This window comes from Lactuca sativa, chromosome 4 (genome assembly GCF_002870075.4).
Source record: "Lactuca sativa cultivar Salinas chromosome 4, Lsat_Salinas_v11, whole genome shotgun sequence".
Lineage (NCBI taxonomy): Eukaryota > Viridiplantae > Streptophyta > Magnoliopsida > Asterales > Asteraceae > Lactuca > Lactuca sativa.
The window spans coordinates 32,673,993-32,693,196 of NC_056626.2; the positions used below are offsets into that span (position 1 = coordinate 32,673,993).

The 19,204-nt window shown below is 27.1% G+C and overlaps 1 protein-coding gene across 4 annotated transcripts; it reads left to right on the forward strand.

Moving 5' to 3' along the window:
* Positions 1 to 601: 601 nt before the first annotated feature.
* Positions 602 to 18,130, forward strand: LOC111896517 (uncharacterized). 4 transcript variants are annotated; one of them, XR_008231406.1, is made up of 10 exons: positions 602 to 1,243; positions 1,486 to 1,546; positions 1,670 to 1,859; positions 1,950 to 2,055; positions 2,227 to 2,329; positions 2,658 to 3,045; positions 3,141 to 3,183; positions 11,162 to 11,293; positions 11,785 to 11,856; positions 13,420 to 13,679. XR_008231406.1 is itself a non-coding variant. In XM_052770180.1 (8 exons), exons 4-8 carry the CDS (start codon positions 2,969 to 2,971, stop codon positions 17,904 to 17,906), a joined length of 378 nt encoding a protein of 125 aa, XP_052626140.1. In that variant the 5' UTR covers positions 1,561 to 1,859; positions 1,950 to 2,055; positions 2,227 to 2,329; positions 2,658 to 2,968; the 3' UTR covers positions 17,907 to 18,130. The 4 variants fall into 4 exon arrangements, 1 of the variants encoding a protein (XP_052626140.1); XR_002851933.3 differs by lacking the exon at positions 13,420 to 13,679 and adding an exon at positions 17,781 to 18,130 and having other exon boundaries at positions 604 to 1,243; positions 11,191 to 11,293; XR_002851931.3 differs by lacking the exon at positions 13,420 to 13,679 and adding an exon at positions 17,781 to 18,130 and having other exon boundaries at positions 606 to 1,243.
* The last annotated feature ends 1,074 nt before the right edge of the window (positions 18,131 to 19,204 follow it).

Consider the following 19,204-nt stretch of genomic DNA (forward strand, 5'->3'; position numbering starts at 1 on the left):
ACCTTTGGTCCCTAACTTTTTTTTTTGCACTCGGATTGTCCCTGTGGTTTGATTTTGTTGCATTTTTCGTCCCTTACATACATAAAGTGAGGGACCAAATATGAAATTTTTACCAAACCATAGGGACGAAAAACGCAAAAAAAATCAAACCACAGGGACGATCTGAGTGCAGAAAAATAGTTAGGGACCAAACGTGCAATTTTGACCAAATCATATGGACGATTTCAGTGATTTACTCTTATAATTTTCATGCAAACTTATTTCCTAATCGACTGTTATTTACTATATAAAATTTTAACCAATAAAAAATATTACTTTTTAATAACTATATAAAATTTTCAATCAAAAAGTATTAGTTTTCAATAGCTGTTTTTTATTAATAAAAAATAAAGTAAAAGGTAATTATTAATTTAAAATACCTTCATAAAATAATAAAGTAACCGATCAGAATAAAAAAAAAGAAAAAACTATTATTAAAAACAAAAATTATTGGTAAATAAAAAATAATTCAAAAAATTCAATGTGATCGGATAATAATAGGCAATTAATTAATGCATAAGATTCTAATTAAACTCATGATCTTGACACGGTTAGTCCCAAACGGTTCATTTGACTACAAATACAAAGTGAGGGCGACTTAATCGTTTGGAGCAAGCTTAATCGTCTTCCTCTTCGCATCAACTTTTCCAATGTGGTTCCTCCGAACACTTGTTTTCCTGACATTAACAGGATCTTAACCGTTTTTCTCTGGTGCTCCAAGAATAAATTAGATTGATTTCCAGAAATTGGTGATAGCGGGAAGAAGACGATGATGTTGGAGGGCAAGCTTCATGGCCGTTCTCCTTCTCATGCTCTCCATTTTTTTCTTCAGTTATCTATTCTACAAACCCACATTATCCCTACTCATAATTTCCATCCGATGATCAATTGCACCTTCACTGTTCATCTCATCCCATCTAGCCTGCTGCTTCCCTTCTTTATCGAACGCTTCACTTATCTGAGTAGCTTCTCCTCTTCCGTCTTTGTTTCTTGGAACCGAAACCTCTCACCCCCAATATCAACCCCTCTGAAGCGAAGACTTGAAATATTCTTTCGTCTGATCTCAGCAAATCAAACGCCCGGAATCTCGAAACAAAGCAGAGAAATCAAGAATGATGTTCTTCGTGGTTTTCCCATATATTAGTGTATTCATCGGCATCTCTGCGTTCACCCTAATCGACACCTTTCTCCTGCTCTTGCGCAGGTGATGACCACAGTGGACAGAGGGTTTCTTTTTTATTTTTTTGTTTGATTCCACTATTTGTTTCCTAATTTCACGATCTTGAGGTATTTTTGAACCCTGTTGGTTTTAATGTAACATTTATTTGAGGTGTGAAGTTCATCTGTTTCATTAAACTTACAGTTTTATTAGGTTTGACCAGTTTTTTTTAATTAGATTATGGATTCGGTTATGTATGAGTTATGTTTTGTGGTATGTGTTTGTAGGACCTGTCATCACATGTTATGGGAAAGAAAGAGAAGAAATTTTGTTTATATTCAGTTCTGGGTATGTTCTGTTGCTGTTATTATTATTATTTTTTTTTCAATCTGAATTATATCATTGTGATTGTAAGATACAATTGAGTGATACTAAATTCTTGTTGTAACTTCCCATTCTCTGTCATCCGAGTGATGGAACTACTCATGGAAGAAGACACACTCTGAACCACAATTCTCAGGGAGTATCATCATTGCTCTCACACACAAAGAACAAAAGCTTTTCTATATATGAATGAATAATGATTCAGTCAAAAGTAGCAAAATAAACCAGAAAACAGCTGATGGATGAAATAGTTGGAGAAACTTATGAAAAGTGCAAGGTATTCATTGATGGATTTAAATATGGTAGACAAACCTGGAGTAATTAAAAACTGTTTGCTGAAAAACTTATTGATCATTTACTTTTGCAGGGTGCTTCCAATGGTAGTGGATAAGGCAAGGGTATTAAAGAAATAGTTTCTACTATAAATATTGTCGAGAAGAGTGTTTCAAGCAACAATGGCACTTGTTTTAAAGGTGTCATTCTCATTCAGTTAGTTCTTTTTTTTTTTTTTAATCCTTCAAATTCTGATGAGAAGTATATCCATACTAGCTTGAAATCTGTCTTATATTACTAGCAAGGTTCATTGTTAAACATTTTCTGTTTTGTTCATGTGTGATTGATTGTGTATTATTTTCATTTTTCAGATAAGAAACTCTCAATACCATGGTTTGAGTAATGCAAGTGGATTCCTTGAACATGCCTTCATTGAGAAGCTTCTGTTTTGGGTGTTTTATGAATGTCCAAAAGGTAGCTATTTATTTGCTTATAATCGTCTGATAAGTGCTAATATTAGACTTCCAAAAACAAAAGTTGTGAATATATTTATTTAACTGTACAAGTTTTTTCCATTTATAATCACAGCTATGGTTTTAACTATTATATGATATGATATGATGCACAGGGGCAACAACATAATCTTTTATCTCTCTTTTGTTGCATTAAACTTACACTTTTATTGGGTTTGACCTATTTTTTTTATTAGATTAGGGATTCTGTTATGGAATACTATAATTGTAGGTTGTTTCTGCCTTTTTAATTTTCATGAACACAAACTAATGTTTTACTCTTTTTACAGGATGTTGCCCTGAAACCATGGTGGGCCCCTTTAAACCCAACCTCATCTCGAAACCAACATCTCCAAAGGTTAATTTCTTGAAACCAATTACATCAATATTTATCCAAATATATAGAAACCAATTTTGATAAGACTTATTAGTTTTCTATTCAAGAAAAAAGATTGCACTGTTGCATTGTGTTTTCAGTTTTTCCCTTATTAAAGTTATGCTTCCAGAACTCTTATTTATTACAACATTTTAATTTAGAAAAGTTTACCCATTACATTGATTATGTACGGCTTTTGACTTATGTTTTGTGGTATGTGTTTGTATGAGCTGTCATCACATGTTATGGGAAAGACAAAGAAGAAATTTTCTTTTACCAATTATATTCATATTAAGTCTAAGGTATGTCATTTCCTGATGCTGTTATTCTTTTTCAATTTCAATTTTCTTTTACCAATTCTGTGATACTAAACATGTGTATATTTCCACTTTTATAGTGGGGATCCAGAAATAGCAAAATGCTTTCATTTCATACTCCAGGTATGTTTACCACCAAATCACTCTATATTTTGTTGTGTGTCATAAATTCAGTGTTCATGTTCATGTCCTGCTCCTCTTATTCTTTTACAATTAGCATGGTGCTTTAATTTTATTTTGAAAAAACTTCCCATTAAATCATTGTACATTCAAAAAACATCCATTTTGCATTGAATTCTCATAAATCATCCTATTTTTAGCATCCTACTTTCACTTTTCTTTATCTAACATCAATGAAACATCAAGCTTCTCTTTTTCTCATCTATGCATTTTACTTTGAAAAATTTCCAATTAAAACATTCTACATTCATTAACGTCCATTTTATGTTGAGTTTTCAAAATATCATCCCATTTTTAGCATTGTATTTTTAACTTTTCTTTCTATTACATCATTGAAACATCAAACTTTTTTGTTCATCTATGCATTCTGTTTTCACTTTTCTTTCTATAAACATCACTGAAATGTCAAACTTCACTTTTCTCATCTATGCATTTTACTTCGAAAAAAAATTACAATTAAAACCTTGTACTTTAAAAACTTCTATTTTACATTAAATCTTCAAAAATCATCTCATTTTTAGCATTGCACTTTAACTTGTTTATTTATGTAATATCTTTGAAACATTAAACTTCTTATTTCTCATCTATGCATTTTATTTTGAAAAAACTTTCAATCAAAGCATTTTATTTTCAAAATTTTTTATTTAACATTCGATTTTCAAAAAATCATTCCTTTTTTAGTATTTTACTTTAACTTTTTTTTTTTTATATGTAACATCATTGATACATCAATTTTTTCTTTTTCTCATCTACGCATTTTACTTTTAAAAAGCTTCCAATTACAGCATTCTATTTTCAAAATTGTCCCATATACATTGAATTTTACAAAATCATCCCGCTTTTAATATAATACTTCACATTTTTTCGTTCAGTAGCTTTATTAAAAATCATATTTTTTTTTCTCATCTATGTGTTTTACTTTAAAAAAACCTCCATTTAAAGTATTATATTTTAAAAAAACTTCCATTTTACATTCGATTTTCAAAAATCATCATATTTTTACCATTTTACTTTTGCTTTTCTTTCTATAACATCTTTGAAACATCAAACTTCTCATATCTCATCTATGTATTTTACTTTAAAAAAACTTCCAAATAAAGCATTCTACTTTCAAAAATATCCTATTTTTAGCAATGTATAACATCATTGAAGCATCAATTTTTTCTTTTTCTCATTTATGCATTTTACTTTGAAAAAACTTCTAGTTAAAGCATTCTAAGTTCAAACTTATGCACTTTACCTTTCTCTTTTTGTAACATCATTGATATATCAAACTTATTTTTTTCTTATATATGCATTTTACTTTGAAAAATCTTGAAATCAAACATTCTACTTTCAATTACTTCTTTTTTACATTAAGCTTTCAAAAACCATCATTCTTTTAGCATTGTACTTTCACTTTGCTTTCTATATCACCATTGAAACATCAAACCTTTGTTTTTCTCATCTATGCATTTTATTTTGAAAAAACTTCCAACTAAATTTTTCTTTCAAAATCTTCCATTTTACATTGAATTTTAAAAATCATCCGATTTTTAACAATGTACTTTCAATTTTCTTCCTGTAACATCAATTAAACGTGAAACCTCTCTTTTTCTCATCTTTGCATTTTATTTTTAAAAAACTTCCAATTAAAACATTTTTTGTTGAATATCTTCAATTTTACACATTGGTTTTTCAAAAATGATCAGATTTTTAACATTGTACTTTAGATTTTCTTTATATAACTTCATTGAAACATCAAACTTCTCATTTCTCATCTACGCATTTTACTTTGAAAAAACTTCCAATTAAAGCATTCTCCTCTTAAAACTATCATGTTTTTAACATTATACTTTAACTTTTTCTTTCTGTAAAATCAGTGAAACATCAAACTTATCTTTTTCTCATCTATGCACTTTACTTTGAAAGAAGTTCCTAATAAAGCATTCTATTATCAAAAACACCCATTTGCATTGAATTTTTAAAAATTGAACCCATTTTTTGCATTGTACTTTAACTTTTCTTTCTGTTTTTCTAATCTATGCATTCAACTTTCAAAAACATCCTGTATACATTAAATTTTTAAAAATCATCCCATTTTATAACATTCTACTTTCAGTTTCTTATTACTGTTAACACATTGCATTTTCAAAAATATCCTATTGTTAGCATTGCACTCTCATCTATGCATTTTACTTCGAAAATACTTGCAGTTAAAGCATTATACTCTCAAAAACTTCCATTTTATATTGAATTTCTTAAAATCATCACAAATTTAGCATTATACTTTACCTTTTTCTTTCTATAACATCATTGAAACATCAAACATCTCTTTTTCTCATTTATGCATTTTACATTGAAAAAACTCCCAATTAAAGCATTCTATATTTCAAAAACTTTCATTTTACATTCAATTTTCAAAAATCATCCAATTTCTAGAATTTTAAGTTACATTTTTCTTTTTGTAACATTTTTGAAACATCTAATATCTTTTATCTCTCATCTATGCATTTTACTTTGAAAAAACTTACAATTAAAACATTGCACTCTCAAAAACTTCCATTTTACATTGAATTTATCAAAATCATCACAAATTTAGCTTTATACTTTAACATTTTCTTTCTATAACATCATTGTGACATCAAACATCTTTTTTTCTCATTCATGCATTTTACAGTGAAAAAACTTTCAAATAAAGCATTCTACATTCAAAAACATCTTTTTTTCTCATTCAAACATCTTTCTTTCTATAACATCATTGTGACATCAAACATTTTTCTTTTTGTAACGTCTTTGAAACATCAAACATCTTTTTTTCTCATCTATGCATTTTACTTTGAAAAAAGTTACAATTAAAGCATTATACTCTCAAAAATTTTCATTTCAATCTGAATTTTTAAAAATTATGGCTACTTTTGCATTATACTTTAGCTTTTTCTTTCTATAACATCATTGAAAGATCAAACATCTCTTTTTCTCATTTATGCATTTTACATTGAAGAACATTCCAATTAAAGTATTCTACAATAAAATACTTCCATTTTGCATTCAATTTTCAAAAATCATGCCATTTTTTGAATTGTACTTCACATTTTTCTTTCGGAATCATTTTTGAAACATCAAACATCTTTTTTTCTCATCTACACATTTTTACTTTGAAAAAACCTACAATTAACTCATTCTAAATTTAACTACTTCCATTTTACATTTAGTTTTCAAAAGTCGTCCCATTTTTACGACTATAGTTTAACTTTCCTTTCTGTTTCATCTTTGAAACATCAAACATCTTTTTTTTTTTTCTCATCTATGCATTTTACTTTGAATAAACTTACAATTAAAACATTCGACTCTCAAAAACTTCCATTTTGAATTGAATTTTTAAAAATCATCACAAATTTAGCGTTTTACTTTACGTTTTTCTTTCTATAACATCATTGAATCATCAAAAATCTCTTTTTCTCGTTTATGCATTTTACATGGAAAAAACTCATTAAAGCATTTTACATTCAAATACTTCCATTTTACATTTAATTATCACAAATATCGCATTTTTAGAATTGTACTTTTATTTTATTCTTTTTGTAACATCTTTGAAACATCAAACATCTATGTTTCTCAACTATGCCTTTTACTTTGAAAAAAACTTACAGTTAAAACATTCTACTTTCAAAAACCTCCATTTTACATTCAATTTTCAAAAATCATCTCATTTTTAGAATTATACTTTACATTTTTCTTTCTGTCACATCTTTGAAACATCAAACATCTTTTTTTTCTCATCTATGCATTTCACTTTGAATAAACTTACAATTAAGGCATTATACTCTCTAAAACTTCCATTTTACAGTGAATTTTTAAAAATCATCACAAATTATACTTTACCTTTTTCTTTCTATAACTTCATTGAAACATCAAACATCTCTTTTTCTCATTTATGCATTTAACATTGAAAAAACTTCCAATTAAAGCATTCTACATTAAAATACTTTCATTTTACATTCAAATTTCAAAAATCATCTCATTTTTAGGACTATATTTTAACTTTCCTTTTTGTAACATCATTGACACATCAACCATCTTTTTTTTTTTTTTATCATCTATGCATTTTACGTTGAATTTTTTTTCCAATTAATGCTTTCTACTTTCGAAATCGTCCGTTTTACGTTGAATTTTCAAAAATCATCCCATTTTTAGCATTGTACTTTCTTTAACATAATTGAAACATCAAACATTTTTTTTCTTATCTATGCATTTTACTTTGAAAAAACTTGCTTTTTAAGCATTCTACTTTGATAAACTTCCATTTTACATTTAATTTTCAAAAAACATCATATTTTTAGCATTGTACTTTAACTTTCTTTGTGTAACATAATTAAAACATCAAACTTTTTTTTTTCTCATCTATTTGTTTTACTTTGAAAAATCTTACAATTAAAACATTCTACTTTTAAAAACTTCCATTTTACAATGAGTTTTTTAAAATCATCACATTTTTATCATTGTACTTTAACTCTTTCTTTATTTAACATCTTTAAAACATCAAACTTCTCTTTTTATTATCTATGTATTTTACTTTGAAAAAAACTTACAATTAAAGCATTCTACTTTCAGAAACTTCCATCTTACATTCAATTTTCAAAAACATCTGATTTTTAGCATTGCACTTTAACTTTTTCTTTATGTGACATCATTGAAAGATCAAACGTTTCATTTCTCATCTATGCATTTTACTTTGAAAAAACTTTCAATCAAAGCATTTTATTTTCAAAAATTTCCAGTTTACATTCAAATTCGATTTTCAAAAATCATCCAATTATTAGCATTGTACTATAAATTTTTATTTATGTAACTTCATTGAAACATCAAACTTCTTTTTTTCTTATTTATGTAATTTACCTTGAAAAAACTTCCAATTATAATATTATACTTTCAAAAACTTTCCATTTTACATTGTGTTTTTTAAAATCATCACATTTTTAGCATTGTAATTTGACTTTTTTTATGTAACATCATTAAATCATCAAACCTCTCTTTTTCTCATCTATGCATTTTACTTTGAAAAAGCTTCTAATTATAGCATTCTACATTAAAAAATATCCAATTTTTACCATTGTACTTCACCCTTTTCTCTATATAACATTATTGAAACATCAAACTTTTTTTTTTCTCAGCTACACATTTTACTTTAAAAAAACTTCGAATTAAAGCATTCTACTTGTAAAAATTTCCACTTTTACATTCAATTTTGAAAATTCATCTCATTTTGAACATTGACTTTAACTTTCTCTTTATGTAACATCATTGAAACATCAAACGTCTCATTTCTCATCTATGCATTTTACTTTGAAAAAACTTTCAATCAAAGCATTTTATTTTAAAAAATTTCCATTTTACATTTGATTTTCAAAAAATTGTCCCATTTTTAGGATTGTATTTTAACTTTTTCTCATGTAAACGTTTTACTTTGAAAAAAACTTACAATTAAAGCAATTTACATTCAAAAACTTCCATCTTACATTCAATTTTCATAAATCATCCTATTTTTAGCATTGCACTTTAATTTTTTCTGTATGTAACCTCATTGAAACATCAAACTTTTTTTTTTCTCATCTATGCATTTTACTTTCTAAAAAAACTTACAATTAAAGCATTCTACTTTCAAAAAACTTCCAACTTATATTCAATTTTCAAAACTTATCCCTTTTTTTGCATTGCATTGTAAATTTTTCTTTATGTTATTATTAGCATATTGCATTTTAAAAATCAATGATATTTTTAGCATTATATGTTAGCGTTTTCTCATATATGCATTTTGGTTTGAAAAATACTTATATGTAAAGCGTTGTACTTTCAAAAATCATCCAATTTTTACCATTGCACTTTAACTTTTTCTGTATGTAACCTCATTGAAACTTTAAACTTCTTTTTTTCATCTATGAATTTTAATTTAAAAAAACTTCCATTTTACATTCAATTTTCATAAATCATCTCATTTTTATCATTGTACTTTAACTCTTTCTTTATTTTACATTTGATTTTCAAAAATCATCTCATTTTTAGCATTGCACTTCAACTTTTTCTTTATATATGCATTTTATTTTCAAAAACTTTCATTTCACATTCAATTTTCATTAATCATCCCAATTTTAGCATTGCATTTCAACTTTTTATTTTTGTAATATCTTTGAAACATCAAACTTCTAATTTCTCATCTATGCGTTTTAATTTGAAAAAACTCCAATCAAAAGCATTTTATTTACAAAAACATCCATTTTACATTTGATTTTTAAAAATCATCCCATTTTTAGCATTGTACTTTAACTTTTTCTTTATGGAACATCATTGAAACATCAAACTTCTTTTTTTCTCATCTATGCATTTTGCTTTGAAAAAACTTCCAATTCGAGCATTCTACTTTCAAAAACTTTCATTTTACGACGTATTTTTAAAAATAATTCCATTTTTAGCATTGTACTTTCTGTAACATCATTGAAACATTAAACATCTTTCCGTAACTTCCATTTTACATTTAATTTTAAAAAAATATCACATTTTTAACATTGGACTTTACCTTTTTCTTTCTGTAATGTCATTGAAACATCAAACTTATTTTTTTCTCATCTATGCGTTTTACTTTGAAAAAACTTCCATTTAACATTGTATTTTCAAAAATCATCCAATTTTTAACACCGTACTTTAACTTTTCTTTTTGTAAACATCATTGAAGCTAATGCATTTTAAAAATTTCCAATTAAAGCTTTCTACTTTCAAAATCGTCCATTTTACATTGAATTTTCAAATATCATCCCACTTTTAGCATTTTACTTTCTGTAACATCTTTGGAACATCAAACATCTTTTTTTTTCTCATCTATGCATTTTATTTTGAAAATACTTCCAATTAAAGCATTCTACTTTTAAAAACATCCATTTTTACAATGAATTTTTAAAAATCATCCCATTTTTAGCATTGTACTTTACCTTTTTCTTTTTGTAACATAAAACATTATTTTTTCTTATTTATGCAATTACTTTGAAAAAACTTCCAATCATTATTAGTATTGTTTTCAAAAACTTCCGTTTTGCACAAAATTTTCAAAAATCATCATAGATTTAGCATTATTAGTATTACACTTTAACATTTTTTTTTAATATAATATCATTGAAACATCAAACTTCTCATTTCTCATCTATGCATTTTACTTTTAAAGAACTTCTAATCAAAGGAATTTATTTTCAGAAACTTCCATTTTACATTCAAATTTAAAAAATATCCCATTATTAGCATTGTACTTTAACTTTTTCTTTATGTAACATCATTGAAACATCAAACTTCCCTTTTTCTCATGTATGCATTTTACTTTGAAAAAACTTACAGTTACAGAATTCTACTTTTAAAAACTTCCGTCTATGTACTTTACCTTGAAAGAAACATGAACCAATCTAAAGATATATTTAGAAAATTTGATATGAGTGAACTTTTAGTGTAAGGATAAGGAGCATAACCTTAATGTAGTAATACATTAGGATTGAAATGATGACACGAAAATATGAAATATGATCATGTTCTATGTTTTAAGGATCCCATGATTTTGTTCTATTATTATTGCATGTGATATGATCAATGTTTTAAGGATCACATGGTTATGTTTTATCATTATGACAACATAGAAAATAGAAACTCTCTACATGGTTTGATTAATGCAAGTGAATCCCTTGAACATGCCATGCAACGTGTTATTAATGACAACCTTGAGTTGGCTGTGCATCAATTGAGAAGCTTCTGTTTTCTTAATCCTGTTATGGGTGTTCTGTTTTCTTAATCTCTTTGCTTATAATTGTCTAGTAAGTGCTAATGACTTATTAAAATAAAAGTTGTGAATATATTTATTTAAGTCTACAAGTTTTTGCATTTAGAATGTCATTCATCACAACTATAGTTTTTCTATTGTATGATATCATGCACAAGGGCAACAACATAATCTTTTATCTCCCTTGCTGAAACACTGAAGATGAGTGATGCAAGAGTATTATTGTCTGCTCTTCACAATGTCATTCGCACTTTATCCAAGGTTTGATCTTGCCCCTAATAATTATTCTCATCTTATTACATCATATTTCTGCATTTTTAAGACCTTAGTTTATGAATGTAATCATTATTTCATTCTTGTAACACCTTAGTTTCTATGCTTTATTGGGTTTGATATATATTTTTTTTTCTTTCGGTTACGGAATACAATTCTAGGTTGTTTGTGCCTTACTAATTTTCATGAACACAAACTAATATTTTACTCTTTTTATAGAATGTTGCCACCTGAAACCAAATAAATCAATATTTATCCAAATAGAAAGCAGTTTTGATCTAATTTCCTGGGTTTATATGCAACAAAAGAGATTACACTTTCTGTTATTTTCTTGTTATTAAATTACATTTTCATTTTTTCCTTTATTAAAGTTATGCTTCCAAACTCTTATTTATTACAACATTTTAATTTAAAAAAGTTTACTCATTACATTGATTATGTATGACTTATGAGTTATGTTTTGTGGTATGTGTTTGTAGAAGCTGTCACATGTTTTATGGGAAAGACAGAAGAAATTTTCTTTTACCAATTATATTCATATTGAATCCAAGGTATGTCATCTCCTGCTGCTGTTATTCTTTTTCATTAAGTGAATACCAAAAATACCCCTCAACTAAATACATTCTCTTTATTTGCTGATTTTCCCATATTACCCTTATCTAGACTATATCACGTAAGTGGATGCTTAGAAAATTTTCTCTACTGCAACTTCCATTCTTTTTCATATTAAGGCATTGTATTTTGAATAATCTATCAGTTATAGCATTTTATATTCACTTTTCCTGTTATTAGCACATATGTGTTTTTACAAATCAACCCATTTTTGGCTTTGTACTTTTTTTAATTTTTTTCTTAATGTTAGAACATTGAAACACCTAACTTTTTTTTTTCTTCTCAATGCATTTTACTTTAAAATCTTCCAATTATAGCATTCAATTTTCAGTTTTCTTATAATTTGCACATTGCATTTTTAAAATAATCCCATATTTGGTATTGTACGTTTACTTTGAAAGAACTTCCAATTAAAGCATTCCACTTTCAATTTTCTTATTATTAGCACATTGACTTTCCAAAAACATCTCATTATTAACATTTTATTTTCACTTTTCTTTTTGTTGCAACATTGAAACATCAAACTTCTTTTTTCTCATTTATGCATTTGACTTTGAAAAATCTTGCATTTATAGCTTTCTGCTTCTCATTTTCTTATTAATTAGCGCATTGCATTTTTTATAAATCATCTCATTTTTAGAGTTGTACTCACTTTCCTTTCTGTTAAACATTGAAACATTTGTGTAGTTTACTTTAAAAAATCACCACTTATAACATTCTTAAGTTTTCTTATTGTTAACATATTGTATTTTAAAAAATCATCCTGTTTTTAGCATTGCACTCTTTTTCCTTTCTGTTACAACATTGAAAGTCAAACTTTTTTTTTTCATATATGCAATTTACGTTGAAAAATCATCCATTTATATAGCATTCTTCTTTCAGTTTTCCTAAATATAAACACTAGGCATTTTTAAAAATCAACTCATTTTTAGCTTTGTGCTTTCACTTTCTTTTCTGTTACAACATTAAAACCTTACACTTTTTTTCCCATATATGCAGTTTACTTTGAAAAATCATCATATTATAGCATTCTACTTTCAATTTTCTTATAATTAGCATATTGCATTTTGAAAAAATCATCCTATTTTTAGCAATACTTTCTATTTTCTTTCTTTACAACATTGAAACATGAAACTTCTTTTTTCTCATGCATTTTACTTTGAATGAAACATGAGCCAATCAAGGGGATGCTAAGAATGTAGGGATAATAAAAAAATGTATTTTGAAATTTTATTTTGAGTGGGCACTTAGTGTAAGGATCTGGAGCATAGTCTTATTGTAAGGATACATTAGGATTGGAATGATGACAAGAAAGATGAAATATGTATTACATGTGAAGTGACCAATGTTTTAAGGATCCCATGATTATGTTCTATCATAATAATAACATAGCAAAGAGTTTAATGTCAACAAGATTGGATCTTTGTACAAATAAGTACCATTTGAATATTTAAGAATCATATATGTATATGTGCTCTTGCATCATAAAGTGATTTTAGCAGGTGGATTGAGGATTTGAAGGATATGAATGGATGATACACTTAAGATTATTGATTAAGTCGAGGATTATGTAAGTCGTGGGTGTCATAATTAAACAAGAGAAGTATGACTCTTCTACTTTGATGTTAAATACTTCATAGAAAAAGTATGATCTAGATTTAGTCGTAATGACATGAGATATAATGATCACTTTAGGTATGAATGATAATGCACGATACATGTAGGGACACTTGAAAAAAATCATATCATTTTTAGCATTTTACTATTGCTTGTATTTCTATAATAACATTGAAACATGAACTCAAATTTTTCTCATCTATGCATTTTACTTCGAAAGGTTTTCTAAATATAGCATCCTACTTTCTGATTTCATATTATTAGTGCATTGCGTTTTTTAAAAATCATCTCATTTTTAGAGTTGTATTCTAAGTATGCATAGTAGGTGTTAGTTTTAGACTTTATTTGGTAATGATTTAGGTTAATGATAATTTATGGGTCGAGGAAAAGAAGGAATTTAGAATGTTAAGTGTATGAATAAGTCATAAAGTGATTTTAGCAGGAAGTCAAGGATCGAGGATTTGAAGGGTATGAATGGATCATAAACTTAACAATTTTGGTAAGCCGAGGATTATGTAAGCCTTGGGTGTCATATTTAAAATAATTAGACAAGAGAAGTATGATTCTTTTATTTTGATGTTAAACACTTCATATAAAAAGTATAAGATAGATTTAGTCGTAATGTCATTATATATAATGATCGCTTCAGGTGTGAATGATAATACATAATACATTAAAGGACATTGTTACATTTTGGTTTTCTTATTTTTAGCATATTGAATTTCAAAAATTCATCCCATTTTTCGCATTTTAGTTTCACTTGTCTTTTTTACAACATTACTATGAAATAAACATGAACCAATGAAGGGGATGCTAAAAATGAACGGGTGACAAGAAAGATGAAATGTTTATTACATGTTAAACGATCACCGTTTTAAGGATCCGATGATGATGATCTATCATAATAAACATAGCAAATTAATGACACCAAGATTGAATCTTTGTACTAATAAGTACCATTTAATTATTTAAGCATCATATGTATATGTGCTTTGAGGATATTTTCAAAAATCGTCCCAAAATTCTTACAACTATGTATATTGTTTTGAAAGAAACAAGAACCAATCAAGGGGATGCTAAGAATGAACAAATGACAAAAGATTTGTTTGCATGAAGTATAACTTTATTGTAGGAATACATTAGGATTAGAATGATGAAAAAAAAAGATGAAATATGTAATACATGTGAAATTATAAATGTTTTAAGGATTTCATGATTATGTTGTATCATGGTACGACCATAGCAACTAGATAAATGACAACAAGATTGGATCTTTGTAACTCCATTTGAATATTTAAGCATCATATATGTATATGTGCTTTGAGGATATGATTCGTAAGATGAGGTTAAGTATGGATAATAGGTGTTAGTTTTAGACTTATTTTGGTGATGATCTAGGAATATGATGAATTATGGACATATGGATATATATGGACTGAGGAGAAAAGGACATTAGAATGTTAAGCATATTAATAAATCATAAACTGGTCTTAGCAGAAGTCAAGGATTAATGATTTGAAGGTTATGGATAGATCATATAGTTAAGATTTTTGGTAAGTGAGGATTATGTAAGCCTTGGGTATCATGATTAGACAAGAGAAGTACTTTCACTTTTCTTTTCTTTTTGCTACAATATTGAAGCATCAATTTTATTCTTTCTCATCTATGCATTTTACTTTGAAAAATCTTCCAACTATAGCATTCTACTTTAAGTTCCGTATTATTAGCATGTCACAAATTATTAAAAATCATCTCATTTTTAGAATTGTACTCTCACTTTCCTTTGTGTTACAACATCGAAACAACAAACATTTTTTAATCATATACCTAGTTTACTTTAAAAATTTATCACATTATTATAGGTGTTATTTTAAAACTTTATTTTGTAATGATTTACTAATATGATTAATTATGGACATAAGGTGATATATAGATTAAGGAAAAGAAGGAATTTAGAATGTTAAGTATATGAAAAAATCATAAAGTGGTTTTAGCAGGAAATCAAAGATTAAGAATTTGAAACATGAAACTTATTATTTTTTTCATCTATGCCTTTTACATTGAATTTTTTTTTCAAATTTTAACATTCTAGTTTTGGTTCTTTATTATTATTAGCACTTTGCATTGTATTTTTTAAAAATCATCATCCCATTTTTAGCATTGTGCTTTCATTTTTCTTTCTTTTACAACATTTAAACATCAAACTTTTTTTCGCTCGTCTATGCATTTTACTTTGAAAATACATCCATTTATTATATTCTACTTTCAATTTTTTAAATATCAACACATTGCATTTAAAAAAAAATCATCTCATTTTTAGCACTGGGCTTTCACTTTCCTTTCTATAACAACATTGAAACATCAAACTTTTTTTTATCATCTATGTAAATACTTTGAAAGATCATCCATTTTTAGCATTCTACTTTTAATTTTCTAAATAATAACACATTGCTTTTTTAAAAATCATGCAGTTTGTAGCATTGTGCTTTCAAAATTCTCTTTGTTACAACATTGAAACATCAAATTTTTTTTTTCTCATCTATGCATTTTACTTTGAAAAATCTTGCAAATATAACATTCTACTTTTTTTTTTGTAATACTAGCACATTGCATTATAAAAAAATATACGAATTTTTTTGTAATACTTTGAAAAATCCTACAATTATATCGTTCTACATTTCGCTTTCTTTCTATTAGCACATTGCATTTAAAAATACCATCCCTTTTTTAACATTCTACTATCACTTTTCTCTGTGTTAGAAGATTGAAACATCAACCTTCTTTTTTCTCATCTATGCATTTTATTTTGAAAAGCCTTCTAATTATAGCATTCCCTTTTTGGTTTTCTTATAAATTGCACAATGAATTTTCAAAAATCATCCCATTTTTAGGCTTGTACTTTCTCTTTTCTTTCCGTTACAGTATTGAAACATTAAAGCTTCTTTTTTCTCATCTATGCATTTTACTTTGAAAAGACTTCCATATAGAGAATTGTACTTTTAGTTTTCTTATTATGAGAGCTTTACATTTCAAAAATCATCCCTATATTAGTATTGTTCTTTCACTGTTTTTGCTTTTTTTTTATTGCATTGTACTTGCCTTTTTATTTCTGTTTAAACTCACAACATTGATACATCAAACTTCCTTTTTCTCATCTATATATTTTACTTTGAAAGAAACATGAACTGATAAAGGGGTTGCTAATAATGAGTGGATGAGAAAAGATATATATAGAAATTTTATTATGAGTAGACATTTAGGCTAACTTTGTTGTAGGAAAGATGAAGTATGTATTACATATGAGATGCCTAATGTTTTATGAGTCTGATTATTTTTTGTCATAATAATAACACAGTAAAGATTAAGGACGACAAGATTGGATCTTTGTATCAATAAGTATTGTTTGTATAATTAAGCATCATATAAGTATATGTGCTTTATGGATATGATTAGTATAATGAGTTTAAGTATGGATAATAGGTGTTAGTTTTAGACTTTATTTAGTAATGATCTAGGAATATGTATAATCATGGATATATGGTGATATATGGATTAAGGAAAAGATGAAATATGTATTACATGTGAAATGACCAATGTTTTAAGGATCCCATGCTTATGTTTTATCATAATAATAACATATCAGATAGATTAATGACAATGAGATTGGATCTTTGTACTAATAAGTATTATTTTAATATTTAAGCATGATTTATGTATATATGTGCTTTGAGGATATGATTAGTATGATGAGGTTAAGTATGGATAATAGATGTTAATTTAAGACTTTATCTGGTAATGATATAGGAATATGATGAATTATAGACATATGATATATAGATTAACGAAAAAAAAGAATTTAAAATGTAAGTATATGAATAAATCATAAAGTGGTCTTAGCATGATGTCAATGATTGAGGATTTGAAGGGTATGGATGTATCATATTCTTAAGATTATTTGTAAGTCGAGGATTATGTAAGCCTTAAGTGTCATAATTAGAATAATTAGACAAGATAAGTATGATTCTTCTACTTTCATGTTAAATACTTCATAGATACAGTAAGAGCTAGATTTAGTCATAATGTCATGAGATATAATGATCACTTTAGGTATGAATGATAATACATGATACATGATGCATATAGGGGCACTGTTAAATTTTGGTTTTCTTATTATTAGCATTATGCATTTCAAAAAGTCATCTCATTTTTAGCATCTTACTTTCACTTGTCTTTTTTTTTTGGAAAGGGAACTTCCCTAACGAGGGTTTCCGGGCCAGCTTACGCGCACCGACTAATCCCCCGCTGCAAACATGAGACTTTGCCTCATGCCCTGGAGTCACTGCAGGCGAACCTCCATGGTCACAAGGGCTGAGTAGTGCCAGGATTTGAACATGGGTCAATAGGTTATCCACCATATCTTCCACATGCCTTACCAAGTCACCACAACCCAAGTGGTGACTTCCAATCATTGCATTCTACTTTCTGTTTTATTATTATTAGCACTTTGCATTTAAAAAAAATCAACCCATTTTTAGAAATGTACTCTTACTTTCCAATCTGTTACACTATTGAAACATCAAAGTTTTTTTTTCTTCATCTATGCAGTTTACTTTGAAAAATCAGTACATTATAACATTCTACTTTCTATTTTCTTATTAATAGCGCATGACACTCTCACTTTCCTTTCTGTTACAACATTGAAACATCAAACATTTTTTTTTTCTTATCCATGCATTTTACATTGAAAAATCATCAAATTACAGCATTCTTTTGTTATTATTAGTACATTGCATTTTCAAAAAGCATCCCATTTTTTGCAATGTACTCTCAGTTTTCTTTCTGTTATAACATTTAAACATCAAACTATTTTTTTATCAATGCATTTTACTTTGAAAAATCTTCCAATTATAGCTTTTTGTTTTTTTTATTAGCACATTATTTCTTAAAAAAAAAAATACAATGACACGTTTTAGCAAGGACGCTTGGAGGACATACAATATTGCAATTTATAAACTTCAAATTCTGAAAAAAAGGATGTGTGTGTCTTTATTCAAAATAACCTTGAATTCAGCGATGGGTGCTTCCACCTCGACTGACGACTAAAGCAACTGGATTCTTCATAAACTAAGATCAAGTTTAATTTAATCAATTCCATATGAAGTTTATAAAATATGTTGGTGATAGTTTAAAGTCCTATCCCCTGCTTGTTTATCTTTGCATGTAATAAATGGAAGTTGACTTTTGTAAGGTAATAAACTATCATTTTTTAATACATGGTTTACCATTAAACCCACCATAGCTGTTCATTTTTTTGTTTATCTTCATAAACTATTAATGGTTGGTATCTATTTACTCGATATTTGTTTTATTCAGTTTCATCTTGTTGCGTCTGTGTCTGACATTCTTCCTTCCTGAAGGCAAACATGATTAAAGTGTTTTGGACTAAGATATGAATTAATCAATGTTTATTGTTGTATATTTCTTCATAGATTATAACACATCAATAAACTAGATTACTCTGATTTATGTGTGGAATACTCTTGGAAATTTATTATGTAATTTCTATTGGTCTTTAATTCTCCAAAGTAAAAAATTTCTCAAAAAAACTCTCCTTTTGAAGTTTGCAATTTAACTTCTTGTGTGGTGTTTTTGTATCTTGCAATCTTCTAT